The sequence below is a fragment of the Aquarana catesbeiana genome, linkage group LG02 (genome assembly GCF_042186555.1).
Source record: "Aquarana catesbeiana isolate 2022-GZ linkage group LG02, ASM4218655v1, whole genome shotgun sequence".
In the NCBI taxonomy this organism is placed as follows: Eukaryota; Metazoa; Chordata; class Amphibia; order Anura; family Ranidae; genus Aquarana; species Aquarana catesbeiana.
The window spans coordinates 704,073,963-704,097,372 of NC_133325.1; the positions used below are offsets into that span (position 1 = coordinate 704,073,963).

General features: G+C 42.4%; 1 protein-coding gene across 1 annotated transcript in view; it reads left to right on the forward strand.

The window, feature by feature from the left end:
- CLTRN (collectrin, amino acid transport regulator) overlaps positions 1–22,110 on the forward strand; it is a 102,936-nt gene extending 80,826 nt beyond the window's left edge. Inside the window, exon 6 of the mRNA XM_073616937.1 lies at positions 21,641–22,110. Within this exon, the coding sequence (XP_073473038.1) occupies positions 21,641–21,791 (151 nt within the window). The 3' untranslated portion in view covers positions 21,792–22,110. The remainder of the gene's footprint in view (positions 1–21,640) is intronic.
- Positions 22,111–23,410: the final 1,300 nt, after the last annotated feature.

A 23,410-nucleotide genomic window follows, 5' to 3' on the forward strand; every position in this document is an offset into this window, starting at 1 on the left:
GAGTATTGCGGGGTATTGCAGGGTATGGCAGAGTATTGCGGGGTATGGCAGAGTATTGTGGGGTATTGCAGGGTATGGCAGAGTATTGCGGGGTATTGCAGGGTATGGCAGAGTATTGCGGGGTATTGCAGGGTATGGCAGAGTATTGCGGGGTATTGCAGGGTATGGCAGAGTATTGCGGGGTATGGCAGAGTATTGCGGGGTATTGCAGGGTATGGCAGAGTATTGCGGGGTACTGCAGGGTATGGCAGAGTATTGCGGGGTATTGCAGGGTATGGCAGAGTATTGCGGGGTATTGCAGGGTATGGCAGAGTATTGCGGGGTATTGCAGGGTATGGCAGAGTATTGCGGGGTATTGCAGAGGGAATTGCAGAGTATTGCACAGCATTGCAGGGCATGCAGAGTAGTAGGGATGGCTGAGCATGGATGGATGGATGGCTGGATGTCACTGTGCAGCGCTGTGGGCACTACAGATGCAGCCCACAACGCTGCAGCCATCCATCCATCCGCCTCTTCGGTCACTGTGTACCGATCAGTACACAGGAGGGGAGGAGAGGAACCGGCGTCATCAGATGACGCCGGTTTGTTTACATGTGATCGCTCCGTCATTTGACGGAGCGATCACATGGTAAACGGCCGCGATCAGCGGCCATTTACCGGGATCTGTGATGCGCCGGGTCCTGTGGACCCAGCGATCACGGATGCTCTCGAGTGCGCGCCCTAGGGGGCGCGCGAGAGCAGAATTCTGGGAGGACGTCCCTGGACGTCCTCCCAGAGTTAAACAACCGCCCTGTAGCCGTCATTTGGCTATGGGCCGGTTGTTAAGTGGTTAATATAGGGGGTCAACAATGCCAAGAGTTAGGGAAAGCAGGGGTCCGTCACCCAAAGATAATTCCAAAAATCATCCGGATTATTCTCCTAGCGCTCCTGCAGCAAAGGCATATGACATAATTGGTCACGATTAATAAAGCAACCAATTTTTGGTCCAAGAAATCCTCCTCCTCCTGTTCCTGGACTGGACTTGGGTCAAAGCAATAACTCCAAGACCAATAATAACAATCTCCTCAGATTCCGCAACATGGCTGGTTGACCAACGGCTGTATCACTGAAAAGCGTGAAATGAAAAGCACGAAATGAAAAGCACGAATCAACACTTACCAAACTTCTACTAACATGAAATTAGCAGAAAGAGCCCAAAGGGTGGTGCATGACAATTGAACTTCCTCTTTGTAGTCTCGTAGTACGTCTTAGACTTGTGCACAACGGAGAATTCCGCTTAGTTTCGTTTCGTTTTCATTCGTAAAATACATCATTTCGTTCTGTTATATTCGTTATGTTACGTTAATTTGTTTTCGGATAATTAGTTATTTCTGTAGAGTGTCAAAATTTGTTATACTGAATCTCGAATCCTGTTGAATTCATTTGTTATATCCACTATAATTTCTTTCGTATTAGTTGAAATTCGATATTTATGTATGTAGAGATATTCATGATAATGATTCGTAGTTTGGAAAGTTGTTTGTTTATTGAATCTATTAACACACACAATGACAATATCTCTTCTCCTCTGCTCAAATACAATAGAACCCCACTCTCACGCAGTTCTCAGGAATGCACTTTGCCAGTAATCCAACCTCCAGCACAAAATGAATCAGCTGATTGGACTGTAAGATTTACTTTGAGTTGACCTTTTGTTTCATTAGATCTTTAACGAATTATCGAATCATGCCAAATTCATTAGTTATATCCGCTATAATTTCTTTCATATTAGTTGAAATTCTTTATTTTTTTTATTTGGACTTTCGGATGCATCCGAATGTCCGAAAGATGCAAAATTCGGACGAATTTTGATTCGTTGCAAAACGAATTGCACATGTATAGTACGTCTAATACGTCCCTACGTTCGTGTTTGTTGGCCGACAATTCCTTGCCGTTTGTATGCAAGACAAATTCCTGGCCAACGCCCTTGTGGAGGAACATGACTGTGTGAAGCTTTGATTTAGCAACCAGAGATGAGGATGATGATACGGGTTGTCTTATTTATTAAACAAGTGGCCAATACACTCAAAGGAGTTATTCCCACTTACCCTCTGAAGGGGTTAAATTCTCTGGCAAGGAGCATTCTCATAGCTTTCCCAAGCAAAACATCCCTCTTCAGACTCTAGAACAGATGGGCATGACAGTATGTATCCCACTGGCTCAAGCAGCCAGGGATAAGGATGACAACTAACAAGAGGTCCCATTCAATAAACACATTGTCAATACACTCTAAAGGAGTGGTTTCTGCTCACCCTTTGAAAGGGTTATCTGCTCTGGCAATGAGAAGCTGCCTAGCCATACCAGGTGAAACAGCCCATTTTCCAGATTTCTGGATGGACATGACTGCATAAATTCTGCTTTGTTCAAGCAACCAAGGATAAAGATGACAACACCTAACAGGTTGTCACATTCATTAAGCCTGTGGTCAATACACTCTAAAAGAGTGTTTCCACTCACCCTGTGAAAGGGTTACCGAGCAGTCTCCAAGCCTTCCCAGGCAAACAATTTGCTTCAGATTCTTCCAAAGAGAAGACAGACGAACATGACTGCAAAAATGTTGCCTTGTTCAAGCAACCAAGGATAAAGATGATGACGACACCTAACCGGTTGTCACATTCATTAAGCATGTGGTCAATACACTCTGAAGGAGTCTTTTCCACTCACTCTGCGAAGGGGTTAATTATAGGGTGCCAATGAGTAGTCTCAGAACCTCCTCAGGCAAATTAACCCTTGTCAGCTTCTTCACAAGTAGAGGTGAATGAACATGTGATTCCTACTTTGTTTAGGCAGGCTGTGATTAAGATTATGGTGACCAAGTTGTCACAATTAAGCATATGGTCAAGATACTCTAAAGGAATTGCTGAATTCATCTTCTGCAAGGGCCATCTATTCTGGCAATGTCCAGTCTTCTATTCAGGGCCTTCTCAAGCCAATCGATCCTCTTCAGTCTCTTATGAACAGGAAGATGAGGACGACCTTTGTCCAGATTGGTAAGGTTGTTGAAATGCCTTTAAATACAGGTGAAGCTTTGGAAGTATTTTAAGTACTTCCAGAGGACAGCTTGACAATTCCCTTATGTTGGATGAATTAAGTCCTCGGGCTACAAGATTGGAGTATGTTGTCACAGCAGGATGTCAAAGTTATGCCCTTTTGAACTGAAAGATGTCCAGGGGCTGGGATCACCCCTCTGGTCAGTGTGTGTCCCTTGTTGGATTGGCCATATACATGACCTTACCATCAGAAGATGCTGTGGCCTTCAAGGACAAATGCTATCACTGCATTTTTCTTGATCATAGAAGGTCAAGCCTAAATTTAATAGTGGTCAGTTTGGCTTCCTGCCTCAAGATGAATATCTGCTGAGTTAAAGGAGACCGAAAAACTCAAGAGTCAGTTTCCACGCTCACTCTCACTCCAGAGAGGTTTTTTTAAACTTTATTTCTTTATTGAAATTTTTTTTACATGAAACAAGAAAAAGAAGGATAACAAGAAAAATAAAAAGCAAACAGATACATTCTTCCCCATGATGTCCTGGATCTCCATCCCAGTTCCTCTTCACAAAGTTAGTAAGCCTGGCTTGTCCTATGTGGGTTTTGGATGTAGCCTGGAGGTGCATCTCGTAGGGTTATCTAATATTATTATAGACTAAAAATTCTTGCACACTTCCAGCTCTTACACAACTTCATACTTCTCACTCATTCCTTCAACTTCCACTCTCTCTACATTTGGATCCTCTAGGGTCGCCATTTATCGTTTGCATAATTATTTCTGTATTTGTTAAAGTTTACATGCTAATCCCTCTTGCTTCCCACCAGGGCTTCCAAATCATATCATATTTCCTAGGCACACCTTGCTTTATATATACCGCTTTCTCTTTGAGAATTACCCGTTCATACTATTAGACCATTCCTCACTGGACAGGGGTGGTGCTGACTGCCATCTTCGGGCAATCAGGTTCCTTGCTTGAAGTAGACATCTCATCACTGCCTCTTGGGTGTTTCCTGGTTTACCCTTGCCCTCTACTAGTCTCAATAGGCATTTTTTCGGCTCCAACTCAGTGGAGGTTCCGAACACCCCATCAGTAATTTTCACCACCTCCGCCCAATACCGGAATAGCTTCGGGCACCTCCAAAACATGTGGAGCAGATCCCCCTCTAAATCCCCACATCTAGGGCAACTAGAATCTGGCTGATGGCCGTAGTGAAAAAGTCTGTAGGGAGTGTGATAAATTCTATACAATAAAAATAAATGTGAAATCCTCTGCGAGGGGGCTAACGAGACCAAGGGGGCCATTTCAAGGATTCTGTTCCACTGGCTATCAGAGATATTGCCTACATCTTTTTCCCATTTCCTCTTGTACAGAGGAGGATCTAGCCTGCTCAATCTCCCATTATTAATATGTGGGTATACTTTTGAGATTAAGCCTTTCGCTAAATCTGCATTGATTAGTTTTTGAAGTACAGGAATTGTGCTCCATTATAAGGTCCTTACTCTAAACTGTTCCTCTAATGTGTGCCTGACCTGTAAGTATTTAAAAAAGGATTTGTTCGGCAAGGCATATTGAGCTCTCAATTCCTGGAAAGTTTTCAAGGTGCCTTCTTGGCATAACTGTGAGATGAATTTTATTCCACATCTCTCCCATTCCCTCATTATCCCTATCTTCTAAAGCTCTCCTAGTTTACTATTTTCCCACAGTGGCGTAAGATCCATAAAGCCTCTATAATCCAGTATTATTTTCACTGTGTCCCAAACCTTCATTATTGGATTTAAAGTTGGGAGTTTTGGGAGGAAGGATCCTGCCTCCAAGGCTTCAGGTATAGATTCATGTGGGGTAGTTTGTAGGGGGCTCTTTCTTCCTACTACTTGGCCATCTACATTACTCCCCCCTAAGTACTGGAGTTGTGATGCCAAGAAGTAACTAAAGGCATGTGGGAGCGCTACTCCTCCTTCCTGTTTCTGAAGTTGCAGAGTACTTAACCGGATTCTAGCTGAACCGCCTTTCCAGATCATTTCCCTAAACAGAGTTTCTATCTTTTGAGCCAGATTGGTGAATTATGTAATACATAAAGGAGCTGGGGCATCCAAATCATTTTAATCAGGTTACACTGACCTGCCACAGATAATGGCGTTTCCAGATTTTTATTTTTCCCCTGAATTTAATCAGATGCCTTTAATTCACCTTAGATCAATATTATCTAAGGTGAATTGTTGAGGGTCTTTAGAGATATTTATGCCCAGGTATTTAAGTTTATTCACAACTGGGATCTGGGCTACCTCCTCAGGTAAATAACCTACCCGAGAATCCACTGGTAGCAAGCTGGACTTTGCCCAATTTATTTTTAATCTTAGTGGCATCATCTCCTCGTTTCCTAGAACTAAGTCAATCCTGGAGTGTGTAGAGTGAGTCCTGGAAAAACAGTATTTTTGAGTATTGTTGAGCCTTTTTGTTTTGTATTCACCAAATGTCTGTCAATCCTGTTTCTGTCAAAGAATCAGGTAGCCGACTATCCACTGTTCTACTTGTGTATGTCCCGGGGGGGAGTCTATCTAATTTCCGGTCCATTACCATGTTAAAATCCCCCATTACTAACACCGGCACCCCCAGCTTATCCAGGGTAAACTTAGTGAGCTCACAAAGGACCGACAAGTTGAAGGGGGGGGGGGGAGATACACATTTGCCAATATGCAGGCTCTATTTTCAAGCCTACAAAATAAAAAAATGTATAAAACCTCAAATCTATAATAAATTTCAAACAACCCTGTGTACCAATCATGGGAATCGTGCCACTTCTTCAGACTCGTGCTCTCATATATTCTTTTCATCCACCCATTGGGCCTAATTGGGGGGCATTCTCATGTGACCATTACCTATACCTATTATTTTAACCACTTGCCGACCGCCGCATGTACATTTACATCATCAGAATGGCACGGCTGGGCAAATGGGCGTACCTGTAGGTCCCTTTGAGTTTCCCTTCATGCCGTCGCGCGCCCCGAGGACTCGATGTCCGCCAGTCTCCCGGCGATCGTGTCACGGAGAGGAAGAACGGGGAGATGCTCTTGTAAACAAAGCATTCCCCGTTCTGCCTAGTGACAGGACAGTGATCTAGAGCAGCGATCACTGTCCTGTGTGTTTAAGCCCAGCCCCCTCACAGTTAGAATCACTCCCTAGGACACACTTAACCCCTTCTCTGCCCCTCAGTGGTTAACCCCTTCACTGCCAGTGTCATTTACACAGTAATCAATGCATTTTTATAGCACTGATCGCTGTATAAATGACAATGGTCCCAAAATAGTGTAAAAATGTCCGATGTGTCCGCCATAATGTCACAGTCCCGATAAAAATCGCAGATCGTCGCCATTACTAAAAAAAAAAAAAAATAATAATAAAAATGCCATAAAACTATCCCCTATTTTGTAGACGCTATAAATTTTGCGTAAAACCAATCAATATACGCTTATTGCGATTTTTTTTTTTTACCAAAAATATGTAGAAGAATACATATTGGCCTAAACTGAGGAAAAAAATAGTTTTTTTGTATATTTGTGTGATATTTATTACAGCAAAAAGTACAAAATATTGTTTTTTTTTTTTTTCAAAATTGACCATTTTTCCAAAAAAATAGTAGGTTCTAGACCTTCAGATCGTTCAGGGAGCCCCACTATTCTTACGTTCTTCCTTCGCATCCTATTCTCCATTTCATCAATCTTTGTCTGATAATTAGCCATCTGCTCCTTTATAATTTTCATCTCACGCTTCAGGGGGTTCAAATCATCCTCTACCAGACTGACCCTCCCCTCAAGAGCGGTAGTCCTTTCCCGCACCTTCACACCTTTTGCATATCCTGCCTAATAAATGACAGTTCTTCCACCGTTTCAAGTTGGTCAGACATTTCAGTTTTGCAAGTGTTAATTGCTAGCAAAATTTCTTTCAATGATAGTTCTGCTACTTCTGGGGTGTCCGTGTTAGATAGTAATAATCCATGTCCCTGGCCTTCCTCCATCCCTTCACACGGTACTAATTTTTCAGTGGGAGGGGTTACTCCCTTCGCAGGAATCGCCTGTCCTTGTCCCAGACTCTTTCTAGAAGTACTGGCTCCCGTCTGAAATTTAGACAGCATATTGGCATGTTGAGTCTGTTGTCTATTTTTTAGGGGGGACTGCCCCTGTGTGTGTGAAAATTCCTTCAATCTGGCAGCCGCTGCCTGACTCACCTTTGTGGTGCGTTGGCCAGGCCAAAGTGAAAAAGGTAAATTTCACAATGTTTTAGATGTATTAGATGTTTTTCAAAACTGGGAAGACCCTCTATCCGTTCAAGAGCGAATGATCCATCACATCCCAGGTGACAGGGGGAGGATAAGGCAGCGAATCTGCAATCTCTAGACCAATTTTTGCGGGGAATGGGGAACCAACCTCTTTGTGATCAACCTCTGTACTATACAATTGAGAAAGTTAATATTGCCAGTCCTGGGGTTAGAGAAAAAAAAAAGAAGAAAAACACACTGCCCTTATAGTTTTTTCCTTCCAAAAGAAATTAGAAAGTTTTCACCCAGCCACAGTGAATGTCAAGGTTTTGCCAGGAGGGGGTGCTGTCACTCTTCCTTAATGACATGTCCTATTTAGCATATGGTGCCGTGGTGCAGATTCCAGGGGACTTTCACTCCGTCAGCCGGGCACCGTTCCGTCGGAGGGGGAGTGGAGGTGGAGACCTCTCACGCCGCCACAGCCGCCGTCTCTTCCCGCTGCAGCTGGGATCCTATGGAGCTGCACCAACCATGTCAGAGCCGCTCGTCCACTGCCTTTCACAAGACAAAAGGCTCTAGAGTACCAAGCGGGCTGCGAGCAGCGACCATTTGCGTGTACCTCCGCTCTCAACCCGATCAAGGCATCCACGAGTCCCCCCGGCCGGGGGTAAAGGTAAGCCTGAGAGAGGAGTGAGGAGCGAGGTAGGGGAGGGAAAGCTCACACACTCTCACTCCAGCATCTGCATCTGGTCACGCCCCCCGTGCTAACTGGCTTTACCGGTGCTCATCCAGAGAGTTTAGCTTCTGCATTTCTGGCTGGGAGTCCAAGAAAAACTGGGAAGCCAACGCATAAAACATCAGTAAAGAGTTCCATGTCAGAATGCTTTCTGGTATTTTTGGATTGTGCACACATACATGCCTTAAGGGCACTTTGTGGCTCCTCTGTGGACATAGGTACGGCTTTAGTGATGGACATGTGGTCCCTTAAGGCAAGCATTTTAGGCCATATTTGGAGATCTTTCATCCTTCACGTCTCAGATTGAGCCATAGAAATCGCTTCACTCCAGCAGCTCAGATAGTTTAACTCTCGCTTAACTCTCGCTCCCGTTCAAGTCGGGTTTCTGGACCAGTGGCCTAAACTTGTGGTTGAAGAAACAAAATTGTCTGCAATGTCATTCCATTCTGAGGACCTAGTGGCTGGTGGTGCAGTCAGACACCAGCAAAGTAGTAGGGGAGCCCTACTTCAAGAGAAATGGGCTCAGGGCCAATGGTCTTTTTCAAGGGTCCAAGATGGTGTCCAACTTCCTGGAGTTGAGAGCAGCATTTCAGGCTCTTAGTCTTCAGTCACCTCATCTGGGGTAAGCCTGTCCTGGTAAAGTTGGACAGCGCAATGACTGTGGCCTACATCTGGAAACAAGGCTCAGTCTCTCCCTTCTGAAGGAGGTTTCTCTAATTCTAGAATCTGCCCAAGTCAATCTTCTGTGGCTATCTGCGGACTATGTGCCTGGTCAGAAGAATCTTCTGTCAAACTATTTGTCCAGGACAAGTCTGGACGACAATGAATGGTCCAGAGTACTGGGAGTCTTTTGAGAACTAACAGAGCTTGGTATTTTTCTTCCAGAGGTAGACCACTCACATCCCCAGTCAGCACCAAGTTGCTGAAGTTCCATTCCAGGGCCCTGAATCCGTAAGCAATCGAGGTGGAGGTGCTGAACGCAGAGTGGATCTCCAAGACAGTTTATGCCTTTTCTGCTGCTCCTTCTGATTCTCAGCTTCCAGCTGAGGCTGTGACGGGGGAAGGTGACAGTTCTGGTGATGATCCCAGATTGGCCGAAGGGGCCTTGGTACCCTCTGCTCATCCTTATGAGTGTCAAGGATTGACTCCCTCTGCCTGTAAGATCAAATCTTCTCCAAAAGTCCCATTCATCCATCAAGTCCCATTCATCCATCATCCAACAGGCTCAGGCTGATGGCCTGGGTCTGGAGAGGCAGAGGCTATTGGATTTTGAATGCTCTGTGAAGATTGTAAATACTCTTATGAAAACAAGAAAGGACATCACTAACCGTGCCTATAGTAGAATATTGCATTACTTCCCAGTATGATTGCTGATCAAGATTTTACACCGGACTCTGCAGAAGTCTGTTCTGAAATGTCTGCAGGCGTGGCTTGATTCAGGTCTATGCGGAAGTGTGCTGTAGGCACACATTTCGGCTATCTCTGCCTTCACCGGCATACAGTGGGCAGCCAAAACTTAATTATACTGTTTTTCAAGATGCAGTTTGATTGAAACCTTGAATTGTTGTTTTCGAAATGGGATCTCCTATTACTGTTGGACGTTATTGCATCAGATGCCTTTAATCACCCTGTGGTACCTCTCACTGGAAACTGCTTTACTGGTGGCAATAACATCAGCCAGAAGAGAGTCAGCATTGGTGGCCTTAGGGATTAAAGAATCCATACTCGTGTACTTCCCAGACAGGGTGGTACTCATGCCAATGTTCGAATTTTGTGCCTGAACTGACCTTCAGAGTCCATATCACACTAGAGGTTGTCCTCCTACGTTCCTTTTGTGCAGTACTCAAGAAATTAGTCCATCGGATTTGGGCCAAGCTTTAAAATGTTTAATCAAGGTGACTTCTGCCATCAGGAAGTTGGAGCATCTGTTTATCATTCCAGGTGGAACACATAATGATTTTACGGCTTCCAGCAAGATTATTGCCTCTTGGTTGGTAAAGCTCATCTCCTTGGCCTACAAGTTGAAAGGGTTGGCTGTGCCAGGAGAATCACGGCACTCCTAACTAGAAGGGTCTCAACCCTGAGAGTGGCAGCAGGTCAAGTGTCTGAAACTATCTGCAAGGCAGCTTCGTGGGCACCAAAATATTCATATTCATGGCTTAATGACAGTTGAGTTTGGCAGAGGCATCCTGGCTTCTGTTTTTTTTTAGTCAGAATTGAGGAGTGTGTAGCATTATCCCTCCCCTGTTTTGGCTAGTTAGTTCCCAGCTGTGCTGACATGGAGCTGTCAGAAAAACAGAAAATTGATTCAAATACTTACCGTAATTTTCCTTTCCTGAGAAGCTCCATGGCAGCACAGATCCCACCCAGCTTGGTAGGACTAGTTACAGAACGCCCAGGCTGTAGGTGGGCTCAAATTTATATGAGTTAAGTCCTGGGGCATGGGGGCGGAGCCTATACCCAGCTGTGCTGCCATGGAGCTCGTCAGGAAAGGAAAATTACGGTAAGTATTTGAATTAAATTTTACGTTTTTGAATATGAGGCTCAAATAGCTGAAATATAGTAAAACCAAACGTATTTCTAGTTTAAAATAAGCAGTTGTAAACTGAAAATTGACCAACCATACATATTTTCTGGAGATCTGATATGTTGATTATTCAGCCGATGCATTCAGTTTAGTTCTAACAATGTCTTCCTTCTTTAACCATATGACATTGCTGGTCTGAACAGGTAATATCTTTAAGCGGAGTTCTGCCATTTTTTTTTTATATATGTATACACTTATCTGTTCAGGGCACCCGCAATGTCGGCACCCGAAGCCGATCTATCCATCGGCTGTCGGGTGCTGCCACCGCCATCCTCGGTAAGTGAATCAGGAAGTGAAGCCTTGCAGCTTCACTTCCTGGTTCCCTACTGCGCATGCGTGACTCGCACTGCGCTATCCCACTGGTCCCTGCTGTTTTCTGGGACCCATGTGTCTCCCAGAATACAATGGGGGGGGAGTGGCGTAGATACCCGCGGGTGGCTCGGGCATCTATGCTCGGAAGTGGGAGCAAAATACCTGTATTAGACAGGTATCTGCTCCCCCCTGAAAGGTGCCAAATGTGAAACCGGAGGGGGAGAGGAACCAGAACAGCGGAAGTTCCATTTTTGGGTGGAACTCCGCTTTAATGTCATGATATTTTTGTAATTATATTTCTAGTATAAGTTTTAAATAAAGAAAACAAATTCACAATTAGACATATACAGTACAAGTTGGTAACACAACCATTAACTCTCTCTTATATAGAGCCATTGGAGCGATTTGAGCTTCCCATCCTTCTATATTTCTCTTTTTTTCTCGTTTTTTTTCTCATTATATATATATGGTATACAAGAAAATAAGCCAACTATTCTCATTGTTGAAACATGTTTTATTATTGCTTTAACACTCATAGTTTATACATCTACTGTACGAACCATTACCTTTTCTTCCGATGTGTGTCTGCATTTTATTTACTTTATCCCGCTAAATAGCTTTTTAAAATGATTCCATTTATAGAATCTAAAATAAATAGAATATGTTAATAAACAAGTTGCTGCTTCACATATACCCAACTTAACATTTTGAAGAACAAGAATACTAACTGTGAATTTCATCATTTTCTTGGGTTCTCCAGCATCCTGCAACACAATTATCTCACACATGCGGGCGGGGCTTAAGGCGACACTAAGACGGTACTCCAACTCAGAAGCAGGCAGCATTTTAACGCCTTGTATTCCATGGCTGAACTTCTATACACTGTTACTTGAGCACTTCAGACATTCCTTTGGTTAGGGAACACCCCTCCCTCCCCGTGTGTCTTTCTGATGTGGTGTCCCAGAGCCTGCACAGGTCTCCACCAACTTAGCAATTCCATTACTTTCCTCCTAATGACTATCCTGCTGCTGCTACTGGATACAGGAAGCACACTTTCTCCATTCCCCGTGCATGCTTTCTCATCCTGAGGCCTTGCTACTTCAATTCTCTCTTCCGCCAGTGGGAAACTGGCTACTAGTTAAGGTGCCAAGCACATAACCCTCTTTACCACCAGAGTAACCATCACCTCTTGGCCATATCACCCGTCCTCTGGCTGGTTGGTTACTTTGGCATGTGACACAGATACTGTAGTCATTAGCAACGACAATCTAGCTTCCTCTAGACAGCATTATGCTTGTTAGATCCATGTACTGTATTTTCTCTAACTCAGTCCCTAGTTGTAAGCCCTGTTCTTTTGATACGCCATGCATGCACCCCTTTAGAGAGATCTCAGACCAGGCAAATCAGATGAACATATAAAGATTATTTACTGAGGTCGTTTTTGCAGATAACAAGTAACAGTTCTCAAAGACATGTTCCACCCAGTTCCTATACAAAACTCTCTAGTGACCAATAAAGTGACTGTACCTTAGGCAGATGGTAAAGTCCATAAAGGCGATCTTCGGAAGGCAAATGTCCATAACAGGCAGTAAATCCACAAGAGGCAATAAAGTCCATTAGGGTCTGTGATTAGGCAATAATCCATAAAGGCAGAAAAGTCTATCACTAGAATGTGTAAGTCCATGAGGGTCTACAGGAGCCAGACCCCTGGAAACCCAGACTAGGCTCCCATCACCCCCCCCCCCCCCCCCCCAAAGAGGGTGATCCACTCTAACAGGTGACAGCTACACTTTTGGAAGTATTTCCACAGGAACTTTCACCAACCAGGGCACTTAGTGAGCCCCTTTTATGTGGTATGACCTGCAGGGGTTGGTAACTTTACAATTTACATCTAGCTGGCTAAATTAACTTGAGGGGATAAACACAGACAAGAAAAACACATGAACCTTTTTGGAGGCACCTGCCTACAAGTATACTGAGTTTTAACACTTCTAGAATTGACTAGGAACCACCCTGGCTTATCACTGTTCCAGGACTCTGCAGCAGATCGTTTGTAAATGCACAAGACATATTCCATCACAATGCTTTCTCCTGCCACATCCATCTCAAACAGGGCTAAGCCTGAGCTGTTAAAATGTCTTGCAAATGACCAAGAGGTACAAATCTCACCTTTGTAATATGAACCATTCTTTAATGGAAACACTATAAATAATTATCAAAGATTAATAGAGACTATTAACACATTGTTTTAAATAATATCCTTACAAGTACCAGCAACTAGCTTTATAATTGAATGGTTCAGTGTTTTAAATAGCATTTGAATCTTCAGAGCAGACCTTCAAGATCATTCTTTAAAGGCTAAACAAATACTTTACCTATGTTTGCCCATTCTAGTATGTTAGCTGTTTTATAGTATGTTTGCAACTGTTTGTAAACCTTATTCACTTTTTTTTTGAGAAATAAAAGTTTTAGTAGAATCCCAACTACATTCTCAATAAATCTCTTAGGGGTAACTGTAAGCATGGTACATATCTATTAAATATATATACCACTGACCATGACCAGTTTTATCAGATTATTTTTTTGTGACCAGGATTTAGGATATAAATGTTTCCATTCTTTGAAAGACTCGTCTGCATTTTAACTATGGGGTACATTGTAAGTGATATACATTTTTTTATATCTTTATCCCTAGATATTTGGTAAAGTGTGAACTATATTTATTTATAATTCAGCCCTATTTATCTTTCAAACCTAACAATATCAATTGATTTTTTTTTTCATGAGGGTGATATCGAAAAATTGTATAAATTAGTGAGTGGCACAACAGTTTAAAAGTATATTTCCTGAGGCTTTTTCACAGTACTATACTGCATTGTCCTAAAAGTTGAATAAATGTCAAAACAGAGTTATCAAAAATACTTCAAAACACAACCCAATATTCCCAGACCCCCTCCTATCCTCGTATCTCCAATATTTGAAATATAAACTTCCAGTAGAATGTGGCTAGCATCAGGATCATACACTAGCACTTGAATAGACTTCAAATAGATAGAGGCAAGACAGGATTTATCTTGCAATAAATTTTAAATAAATAAAAATGTGTATTTTGGGAGACAGTAGCCACATTTATTGTTCAGTGGCTGGACTGCATGTAAGCAGCTTGGTTAGGCCACAATACAAGAGACAAGGCAGCTTTTATCTTGCAGTAGAAATGAGTACGTGTTATTTGAGAGACCATAGCCACAAATATTGATTGGGCAGTATGTAAGCGTCTTTTTTTGCTGCAATAAAGGGGACAGACAATGCAGATTTTATCTTGAAATAAATATTAGGCTACTTTCACACTGAAGGCGTTTTTCAGGCATTTTAGCGCTAAAAATAGCATCTGTAAAGCGCGTGAAAACTGCCTCCCATGCCACCCTCAGTGTGTCTGAGGACAATACTGTCCTCAAGAATCTCACAATCTAAAGTGACTACAAACCTTTCTGGTCTGATGAAGTACCCTGCAAGCAACCCTGCTAGGTTTTGGTCTGAACTATGTGCTCATCCCTATTGATGTTTTGCCTCTCACTCAGAGCATTCCTCCTTTTAATCAGTTGCACCCTTGGATGGTTTGTCCCCCTCCTCATCATTAGAATTCACTTGGCAGTAAGCTCCAGCTGCTGAAACTTTACTGCCACTGCCATCCGTGCCTGATGTTCTCTCTCTTTATGGTCCTCTCTTCCTCATTCTCAATATATTAAATGAGGAATGCTTGCCCATGACCAAGATCATGCTCTTGAAACAAGTCAGTGATCATTTGATGCCATCTTTTCGTTGCCAGTTTGTAGGGCCATGGTGGGATTAGTAGAAGAGATGAAGAGGAAGAAGAGGGTAAATTAGCGGCAGGTGCAGACAACTGAGAAGAGTAAGAAAAGGAACACTTAACTTCTTCCTTTGTGTAGTAGTTCCTATGGTACAGCTGTGTCTGTAAAGCATGGCCACTCTCAAATAGAAAACGCAGACATACCCTGTCTCTAGATGATACAGCTCGACCACTGCTTTCTGCTGCAGAATCGTCTCATTCCCTACTTTCTCTTCAGCCAGAACCTCTGTCTTTCACTTTAGGCCTGTTTCAAATCAAATATCAGCGCTAACCCAATAGATTCTAAAGTGACAAGTTGGTGCTGCAACTTAAAATAGCCTGAATATTCAGCTAATAACAATATGTATGCATCCACATGATAAAAACACCTTATATAAAAGGACGATAAATGATGATAAAAACAGTGATATTTACCAATGGTGATATATCTAAATAAATGCTAATATAGTGCTCCACAAGGTGCAAATATGTGAATAAATACTCTTTGTTCACCTAGTGCTTCTGTTCATAAAATCAATCACTCCGTGCCGCTTACCAGATTTGTTGGATCTCAAATTATAGATATCAAATGCTCTCAGACAGGAATCAACCACCGAGGGAACTCATCTCCTTGAACTTATCCAGTGAAGGGATCCAGTTTCCTGCAGCGGTAAGATATATACCTCACAACTACGGAGGCAGCCTTTTCCAGGTGATCTCCAACAGTGGGGGTATGTCATAAAATTAAAGGAAGAGGCTTCATGGTGCAGTATGCCAAAAAATGTATAAAAAATAAGTAGGCACTTACGGCCAAAATAACGGTGATCAGTATAGTAACACAGCCGTGGCTGGGGCCAGCCAGCTGGTGCATGGTGACGTCAAGGACTAGTGCTCCATCATCCATTTATTTAGATAAATCACCGTTTCTGAATATCACTGTTTTTATCATCATTTAACTTCCTTTTATATAAGGTGTTTTTATCTTGTGGATGCACACTTTTTCTTTTATACATTTCACTTTAGGCCTGCCTGATATTTTAATAAAGGGGATTGCCTAAATGTAAAGACAGCTATGGCAATAGGAAGGATGAATGGGGTTTATTTATTAAAACGGAAGAGTGGAAAATCTGGTGCAGCTCTGCATAGAAACCAATCAGCTTCCAGGTTTTAGCCCCCATTTACACCGTGCCGATTTGACATGTCAAATCGCCACCTATTTCCAGCAACGGCACTGTCCGAATCGGTGCGACGCCGACTTTGCAGCGCTGCACCGATTCCCAAAAGTAGTTCCTGCACTAGTTTTGATGACTTCGGGGGTGATTTCAATAGACATCTGTGCAGGAACCCACACAGATGTCTCTGAAATTGCTCCCAAAGTCAGACTGAAATGCGGTTTTGAAATCGCGCGAGTTCAGCTGAACACCCACTATTTCAAACCCACCTTTAGTGTGAACCCAGGCTTATTGTCAGAGCTTAATTGAACAAGCTGCAATTTAAAGCTGATTGGCTACCATGCACAGCTGCACCAGATTTTGCACTCTTCAGTTTTAGTAAATTGACCCCAATATGTGGTGCTTTGGTGCACACCACTTTACAGTACAAAGACAGCTTTGCCTGTGTCAACAAAAAGCGCTGCTGACACTGAAATAAAAAAATAAATAAATAAATAAAAAACAGCCCTAGAATCACCAGACCTCAACCCATTTTTTTGGTAACCTAACAGAAAATAAAAAATGAATAAATGTAAAATAAAAAAACATAGAAAACCCCAAGAATAAAACAAAAAACAAAGGCAGCAGCTATACAGCAGTCACAATTGTTGCCTAATATGTAGCCCACCACACTGCAATCCATAGTAATTTTACAGAGCAGAGCACAGTATATACGTCAGCTCTTTCTAAAGTTCCCAAACACACACTGCCTAATGGCTGCGAGAAAGGCACACTTTTTATAGTGAGGGGCTTGGACATAATAATCTCCCATTATCCTTCCTTTTAATCCAGCTGACCTATGTTCAAAGGACAGGCAGTGTGTTATGGTTACAAAAATATCAGCCCAGCAAAAAGATTCACCATCAATTTGCCATGACAGTGATCCTTACACACACAGGGTAGGCTTTAAACCCATGGTAACAGCAAACCTCAATTCCAGTGAGGGGGAAAAAAAAGGTTCCTGCACCTTTTTTGTGCAAATACAATGCGAGTTCAGCCATACAACTGTATGGCTGAATTTGCATTGCACAGACATCGCATGTGATTAGCACAGCAACTCGGTGTGAATCACATGCGATGTCTTTGTTCACATACTGTATGTGTGAACCCAGGCTAAAATAGAAATGAAAGGCAAAACATTTGTGTATATGTAAAATACTTTTTTTTTTCCTTTTTATTATTGATCTCTGTTCTCTGCATATGAGGCTGGCCATACATATTTAATTTACTTGTACAATTTTCCTTTAGATTTACTTTAATCTAAGTAGCGCAAGGGCCTGCCTAATTGGATACAATTGAAAGTTGTTCCGTTTTGACCTCATATTATTTGTTTTTTGGTAAATCTAAAGGAAAACTACCAGAAAATTTAAAATGTATGGCCAGCCTTAGAGGCCTAGGGATAATCAGGGTCAGCCCAGCTGGGGTCAGTGGAGTTCGGGTGGAAGATGACATTTTAGGCTGTTGGAGGCCTTTGAGGGTGAACTCAGGCCTGGGCTTGGGTGCGGAAGGGTGCCCTCTTAAAGACACACAGGGGGGTCCTGACCAGGAGGCACGGGAGCAAGGAGAGGACAGCAGGAGGACACTGCTGGGCAAATCTCCAGGGAGGAGAACAGCCAGGAGGGCTGGTGAGTGTTACATTCAGAGAACTGAGAGGAATGCCTGAAGGGACTGGGTGCAAGCAGTCTGAGGTGGATTCAGAGTCGGTCTGGGAGGACTGTGGAGTTTTAGCCAGGAGGGCTAGTGAAAGGGGCAGATGCAGCCAGGAAAGCTGGCAGTGCCTGAAGAGGTGGTACTGGTAGCAGTAGCCACAGGAATAGGACAGCTGAGCACTTCTTTTCTGCTGCACTACTAAATGGGCCCATGGTCCCTGCCTGCAAAGGGTACTTGCACTGGATCTAACCTATGTTGGATCACCCTTATGCCACGTACACACGACCGGATTTTCCAACAACAAAACCTGGATTTTTGTTCGAAGGATGTTGGCTCAAACTTGTCTTGCATACACACGGTCACACAAATGTTGGCCAAAAATTCTGAACGTGAAAACATACACACTGACATACAATGCGTATGACAAGCCGAGAAAAGAAGTTCAATAGCCAGTGTGGTTCCTTCAACTTTATTCAGAGCATGCGTGAACTTTTGTGCGACGGACTTGTGTACACATGGTCGGACTTTCCGACAACAAGTTTTGTTGGTGGAAAATTTGAGAACCTGCTATCAAACATCTGTTGGCGGAAATTCCGACAGCAAATGTTCGATGGAGCATACACTTAGTCGGACTTTCTGACAACAAGCTCACTTCGAACATTTCCCGTCGGAAAATCTGACCGTGTGTACGCAGCATTACAGTGCTAGCTGGTCCTGGGAGATATAGTGCTGGAGGTATAGTGCTGGTGGTAGAAGGGGAAGTGTATATACTGTATGTAGTTAATGTACCTGAAGAATTATTTTTGTGCTGATCAAGTGGGCATCCCATAATACTCTATCTCCTATCCAAATTCAACTCCCCTAATAAAATACAAAAACAAAGCTGCAAGGACTGATTCCTGACTCCAGTTTGTGTGTAAAATTCTGTGTGCCTGGCTGTGCAGGGTGGGGGATACCCATATTTACCAGTGGCTACTATGGGTGTAGCGCTACTCCTACAGCATACGGTGCAACAAACATTTTGTTTGGATCTAGTAATTCTCTATGAGCTTGTGTACTCAATAAAATGCCACAGTATTTTTTCTAACCACAGATTTAAATCTTAGTTTATTCGTTGTTCTTAACCACTTCAGCCCCGGAAGAATTTACCCCCTTCCTGACCAGAGCACCTTTTGCGATTCGGCAATGCGTCACTTTAACTGACAATTGCGCGGTCATGCGACGTTGTATCCAAACAAAATTGATGTCCTTTTTTCCCCACAAATAGCACTTTCTTTTGGTGGTATTTCATTGCCTCTGCGGTTTCTATTTTTTGCGTTATAAACAAGAAAAAAAACGACAATTTTGAAAAAAACGCATTATTTTTTACTTTTTGCTATAATAAACACCCCCCAAAAATATATAAAAAAACAATTTTTTTCCTCAGTTTAGGCCGATATGTATTCTTCTACATATTTTTGGTAAAAAAAAAACGCAATAAGCGTATATTTATTGGTTTGCTCAAAAGTTATAGAGTCTACAAAATAGGGGTTAGATTTATAGCATTTTTATTATTTTTTTTTTTTTTTACTAGTAATGGCGGCGATCTGTGATTTTTATCATGACTGCGACATTATGGCAGACACATCAGACAATTTTGACACATTTTTGGAACCATTGGCATTAATACAGCGATCAGTGCGATTAAAAATGCATTGATTACTGTAAAAATGTCACTGGCAGCGAAGGGGTTAACACTAGGGGGCAGTGAAAGGGTTAACTGTGTTCCCTGGGAGGTGATTCTAACTGAAGGGGAAGGGGACTAACTAGAGGAAGTGACGGATCGTGGTTCCTAGCTAATAGGAACACACGATCTGTCACTCCTGTCAGAACAGAACAAGGAAGAGTGTGTTTACACACACTCGTCCTGTTCTGTGTCTCCTGGTCACGATCGCTTGTGGCCGGCGGTCATCGTGACCGTTGGCCATAAGCATTGGCACCCCCGCTGTCAGATAGCGCCGTACAGTTACGTGGTTTCGCGCAGGGGAGCCAACCTGCCGCAGTAAAACTGCAGCGGCTGGTTTGGAAGCGGTTAATCAGTACAGGGTGATGTTCCGAAAAGTGATAGAGTTCTAGTGATAAATACTTTTTTTTTCTTCTGTGATTAACAGAAAAAAAAAGTCATGCTGGGTGCATAATTGCCATTTAATAGCTATAGGTCATCATAATTTCTTTCAGTGACACACACCAATTCCAATTTCAGAAAACACAATAAAATGTTATTAGGGTTAATGATTTCCGAGTATAGGAATTACCACTAACTGTGTCATAAACACCTGAGATATGTATTATTTGTGATCTTTGACTTTCTTATCTAGTGATTTCAAAAGGAACCTTATGTGCAGTGCACATGGAACAACGTCTTTCGGAACAATTTGTACAAGGTTCAAGGCAAAATAATGATAATATTAAAGCTTTTTTTACTTTAGAGTCTGTTTATGAGAATATTCACTTCAGATTTGCCAACAAACTCAGCTGATTTATGAAGTACATTTGCCATTAATATTTGCTAACGTAATCCTCCCTTCAAAAACTACTCACCTACCAACACATGCATGTGTTTGTGCTTTCTGTTGCAATACCTTTTATTGGATTTCAAGAGGGGTTTACAAAAAAATATATAAATAACAAATAGTATCTATTTATAAGAGCAATATGTGTATGTGTATAGGAAATACAAAGTTGGTGTTCGTAAGTAGCTTCTATCTATGTAGTAACATGTCATTACATTCTAATGCCGTGTACACACAGGCGGACTTTTTGACCAGACTGGTCTGACGGAACGAATCCGTCAGAACAATTCGACCGTGTGTGGGCTTCATCGGACCTGCAGCGGACTTTTTCGGTCGAAAATCAGACGGACTTTAGATATGGAACATGTTTCAAATCTTTCCGCCGGAACTCTGCCGGACCCAGTTCCTATGGAGAAATCCGCTCGTCTGTATGCTAGTCCGACGGACGAAAACCGACGCTAGGGCAGCTATTGGCTACTGGCTATGAACTTCCTTATTTTAGTCCGGTCATACGTCGTCAGGTACGAATTAGTCGGACTTTGGTGTGATCGTGTGTAGCCAAGTCTGTTCGATCGAAAGTCTGTTGGAAGTCCATCAAAAGTCCTTCGGAAAGACCGTCGGACCTTTGATGCAGAAAAGTCCGCCTGTGTGTACACGGCATTAAAGACATTAAAGCTGACTTTCACTCCTAAAGGTTCTAAAGGCAGAAGATAAAAAACCTTCTGTGTGAAGCAGCTCCCCTAATATGTACCTGAGGGGCGCACTATATCATGATTTTCCCGTGTGCAAGGGGCCTTAGGGGGATGGAGGGAAGAAGAAATAGGAGAGAGTGAGTTTTTGAGGTTGATTTACTAAAGGCAAATAGGCTGTTCATGTTGTAAGGGAACTTACTCTTTGCAAGGGAAGTCGCCCCAGAGCTTAGTGAATGAGGTGAAGCTCTCCTGACTTCCATTATCCAATGATGTGCAAAAATACAGTTAACAGTTAATAAAACTTCAGCTTATCTGGGGAAAATTCTCTTGCACAGCCAAAACATTCTATGTGGCTTTAGTAAACCAACTACATTGAGAAAACAAATTGTTTGTTATTGGTTAATGATCCAGGGCAGCTTTGCTTTAGAGCTGAAAAGTCTGATTTCACTGTGCACTGTGGACATCTCATAATTTAGTGTATGATAAATAAGTATTAGCTACATAAAAAGGAGTGAAATAAATAAAACATTTATAACTTTTTTTGGCAGGTGCATGTGTTGAAGGAGTTCTCCGCTGCTGCATTATTCCATGTTCCTACACGATAGATAGATAGATAGATAGATAGATAGATAGATAGATAGATAGATAGATAGATAGATAGATAGATAGATAGATAGATAGATAGATAGATAGATAGATAGAACGGTTACTTGATGCATTTTATTTGTAATGTGTGTTTTGAATAAAAAAGATTTATTTGCAATTTTCTACAGAAAGAAAAAAATAGCTGAAGCTGAAGAACCTGATGAATCTGAAGACAAGATGAAACCTGCAGAAACAATTGAAAATGGAACTCGTCGCAAAAATGTACATATTCCTGAAGGAGTGGACAATGCGGGCTTTGAGGATATTACTCCCCTTTAAAATGGAATTTTGATTTTTTCTTGACTGAGGAGGAACACCCTTACCAGAACTATATAAGGTTCACTTGGATAATGCAATAATTCATGGGTGGATTACCAGCTGCAATCATATTCAAGCAAGATGACTTTGTGGGTAACAAGTGGAGGGCGATGGGCTACTGTGAGTTAGATAATGGGGATAACAAGCTTATGTCATGTTGTATTCTAAACAATACAAAAGTGCCAAAATGACCACTTTGCACCTTTGCAATGTCTGTGCTTTGTACAAGCTAAATCTGTTAAGAGCATATAAGATGAAATACATAATAGAGGTTTGTTTATATGGTCACTAGAGCCTTAAAGTGGTTCTAAAGGTTAAAGATTTTTATGCATTAAGTTAAAAAAAAAACTTGTGTCTTCAGCCCCCCTTATATTTATCTGAGCCCAATCCAGCGATGTGCACCGTCTCTCTCCTTACCGAGAGCCTTCGGCTTCTGCTGCTGTCAATCACAGCCAATGAGAGCAGGAGGCAGGGCTGAACTGCACCCTGTGTGTCAATGGATACACACAGTGCAACTCAGGAGTGAGCACCCCCATAACAAGCGGCTTGCTATGAGGGCACTTGGTGGGGGGAGGAACCACGCGTCTGGGGCCCCCAGAAGAGGAGGATGGGGCCTTCTCTGAGAAAAACCATTGCACAGAGCAGGTAAGTATAACATGTTTGTTATTTTTTTTTTTACTCCTTTAGAATCACTTTAAATCTGTTCATTGTCACTCTGACGTTGGGTAAGTCATTAAAGTGGATCTTTTACATTTCTATTTAAGTGGATCACAGCACAAAAAAGTGATGAATTGTTATCATATATGAAACCTTGAAAAATATTAGTTGTGAATAAGCAGTACCTTGAAAAATCTACATTGTGGTCTAAATTCCTCCTGCATAAATAGCAATGCACTTCATTGCATGTGAGTGTGTCTGTATCTTGGCATTCCTGTGCATTAAAGTGCACCCGTATCCAGACTATGGACATTATATTATATGGACATTATATTATTTGCATATTAATAACAACCAACAAAAGAGCTTTAAAACAAGCCATTCCTAAGCTCTCTTGCTGAATGTAGTGTGAAGTAATGAAAGCAGAACTTACCCCCCTTCCTCCTCCCCAGCATTATTAATAGCCTTTTTTGTTTGGGGGGCCATTTCTTGTTTCTTTTCTTTTTCTTTTTTTCCAGTGGCTCCACTCCCTGCTGCCATTCTGAACTAGGCAAGAGCGACGTATCCTGCTCCTGCAGGTTCCTGGGATATCTCTGTCATAAATCAATGGAGACAAAACACAGTGCAGCCAGAGCTGTATCACACATCCTCAGAGGCTAGGCTGTCTGAACCTGGAATGGGCAGCCAGTTGAGAACTCCAAGATGGCGGAGCAGAACAACGTCTATGACACCAAAACAGTGGATCACAGCAGGACAACGCTGGCTTTGCTGGACAGAAACCCAGCATAACACATGAGTCTTCTGCATTTCAGACCTTTGTCCTCAAACACATGGGCCCCTAAATGCCAGTATCACTTGGTACAGCATTCAGCCCCATCCAGCCATAGCCTGCCATAGACTTTGACAGGCTGCAGGGAGCAGAA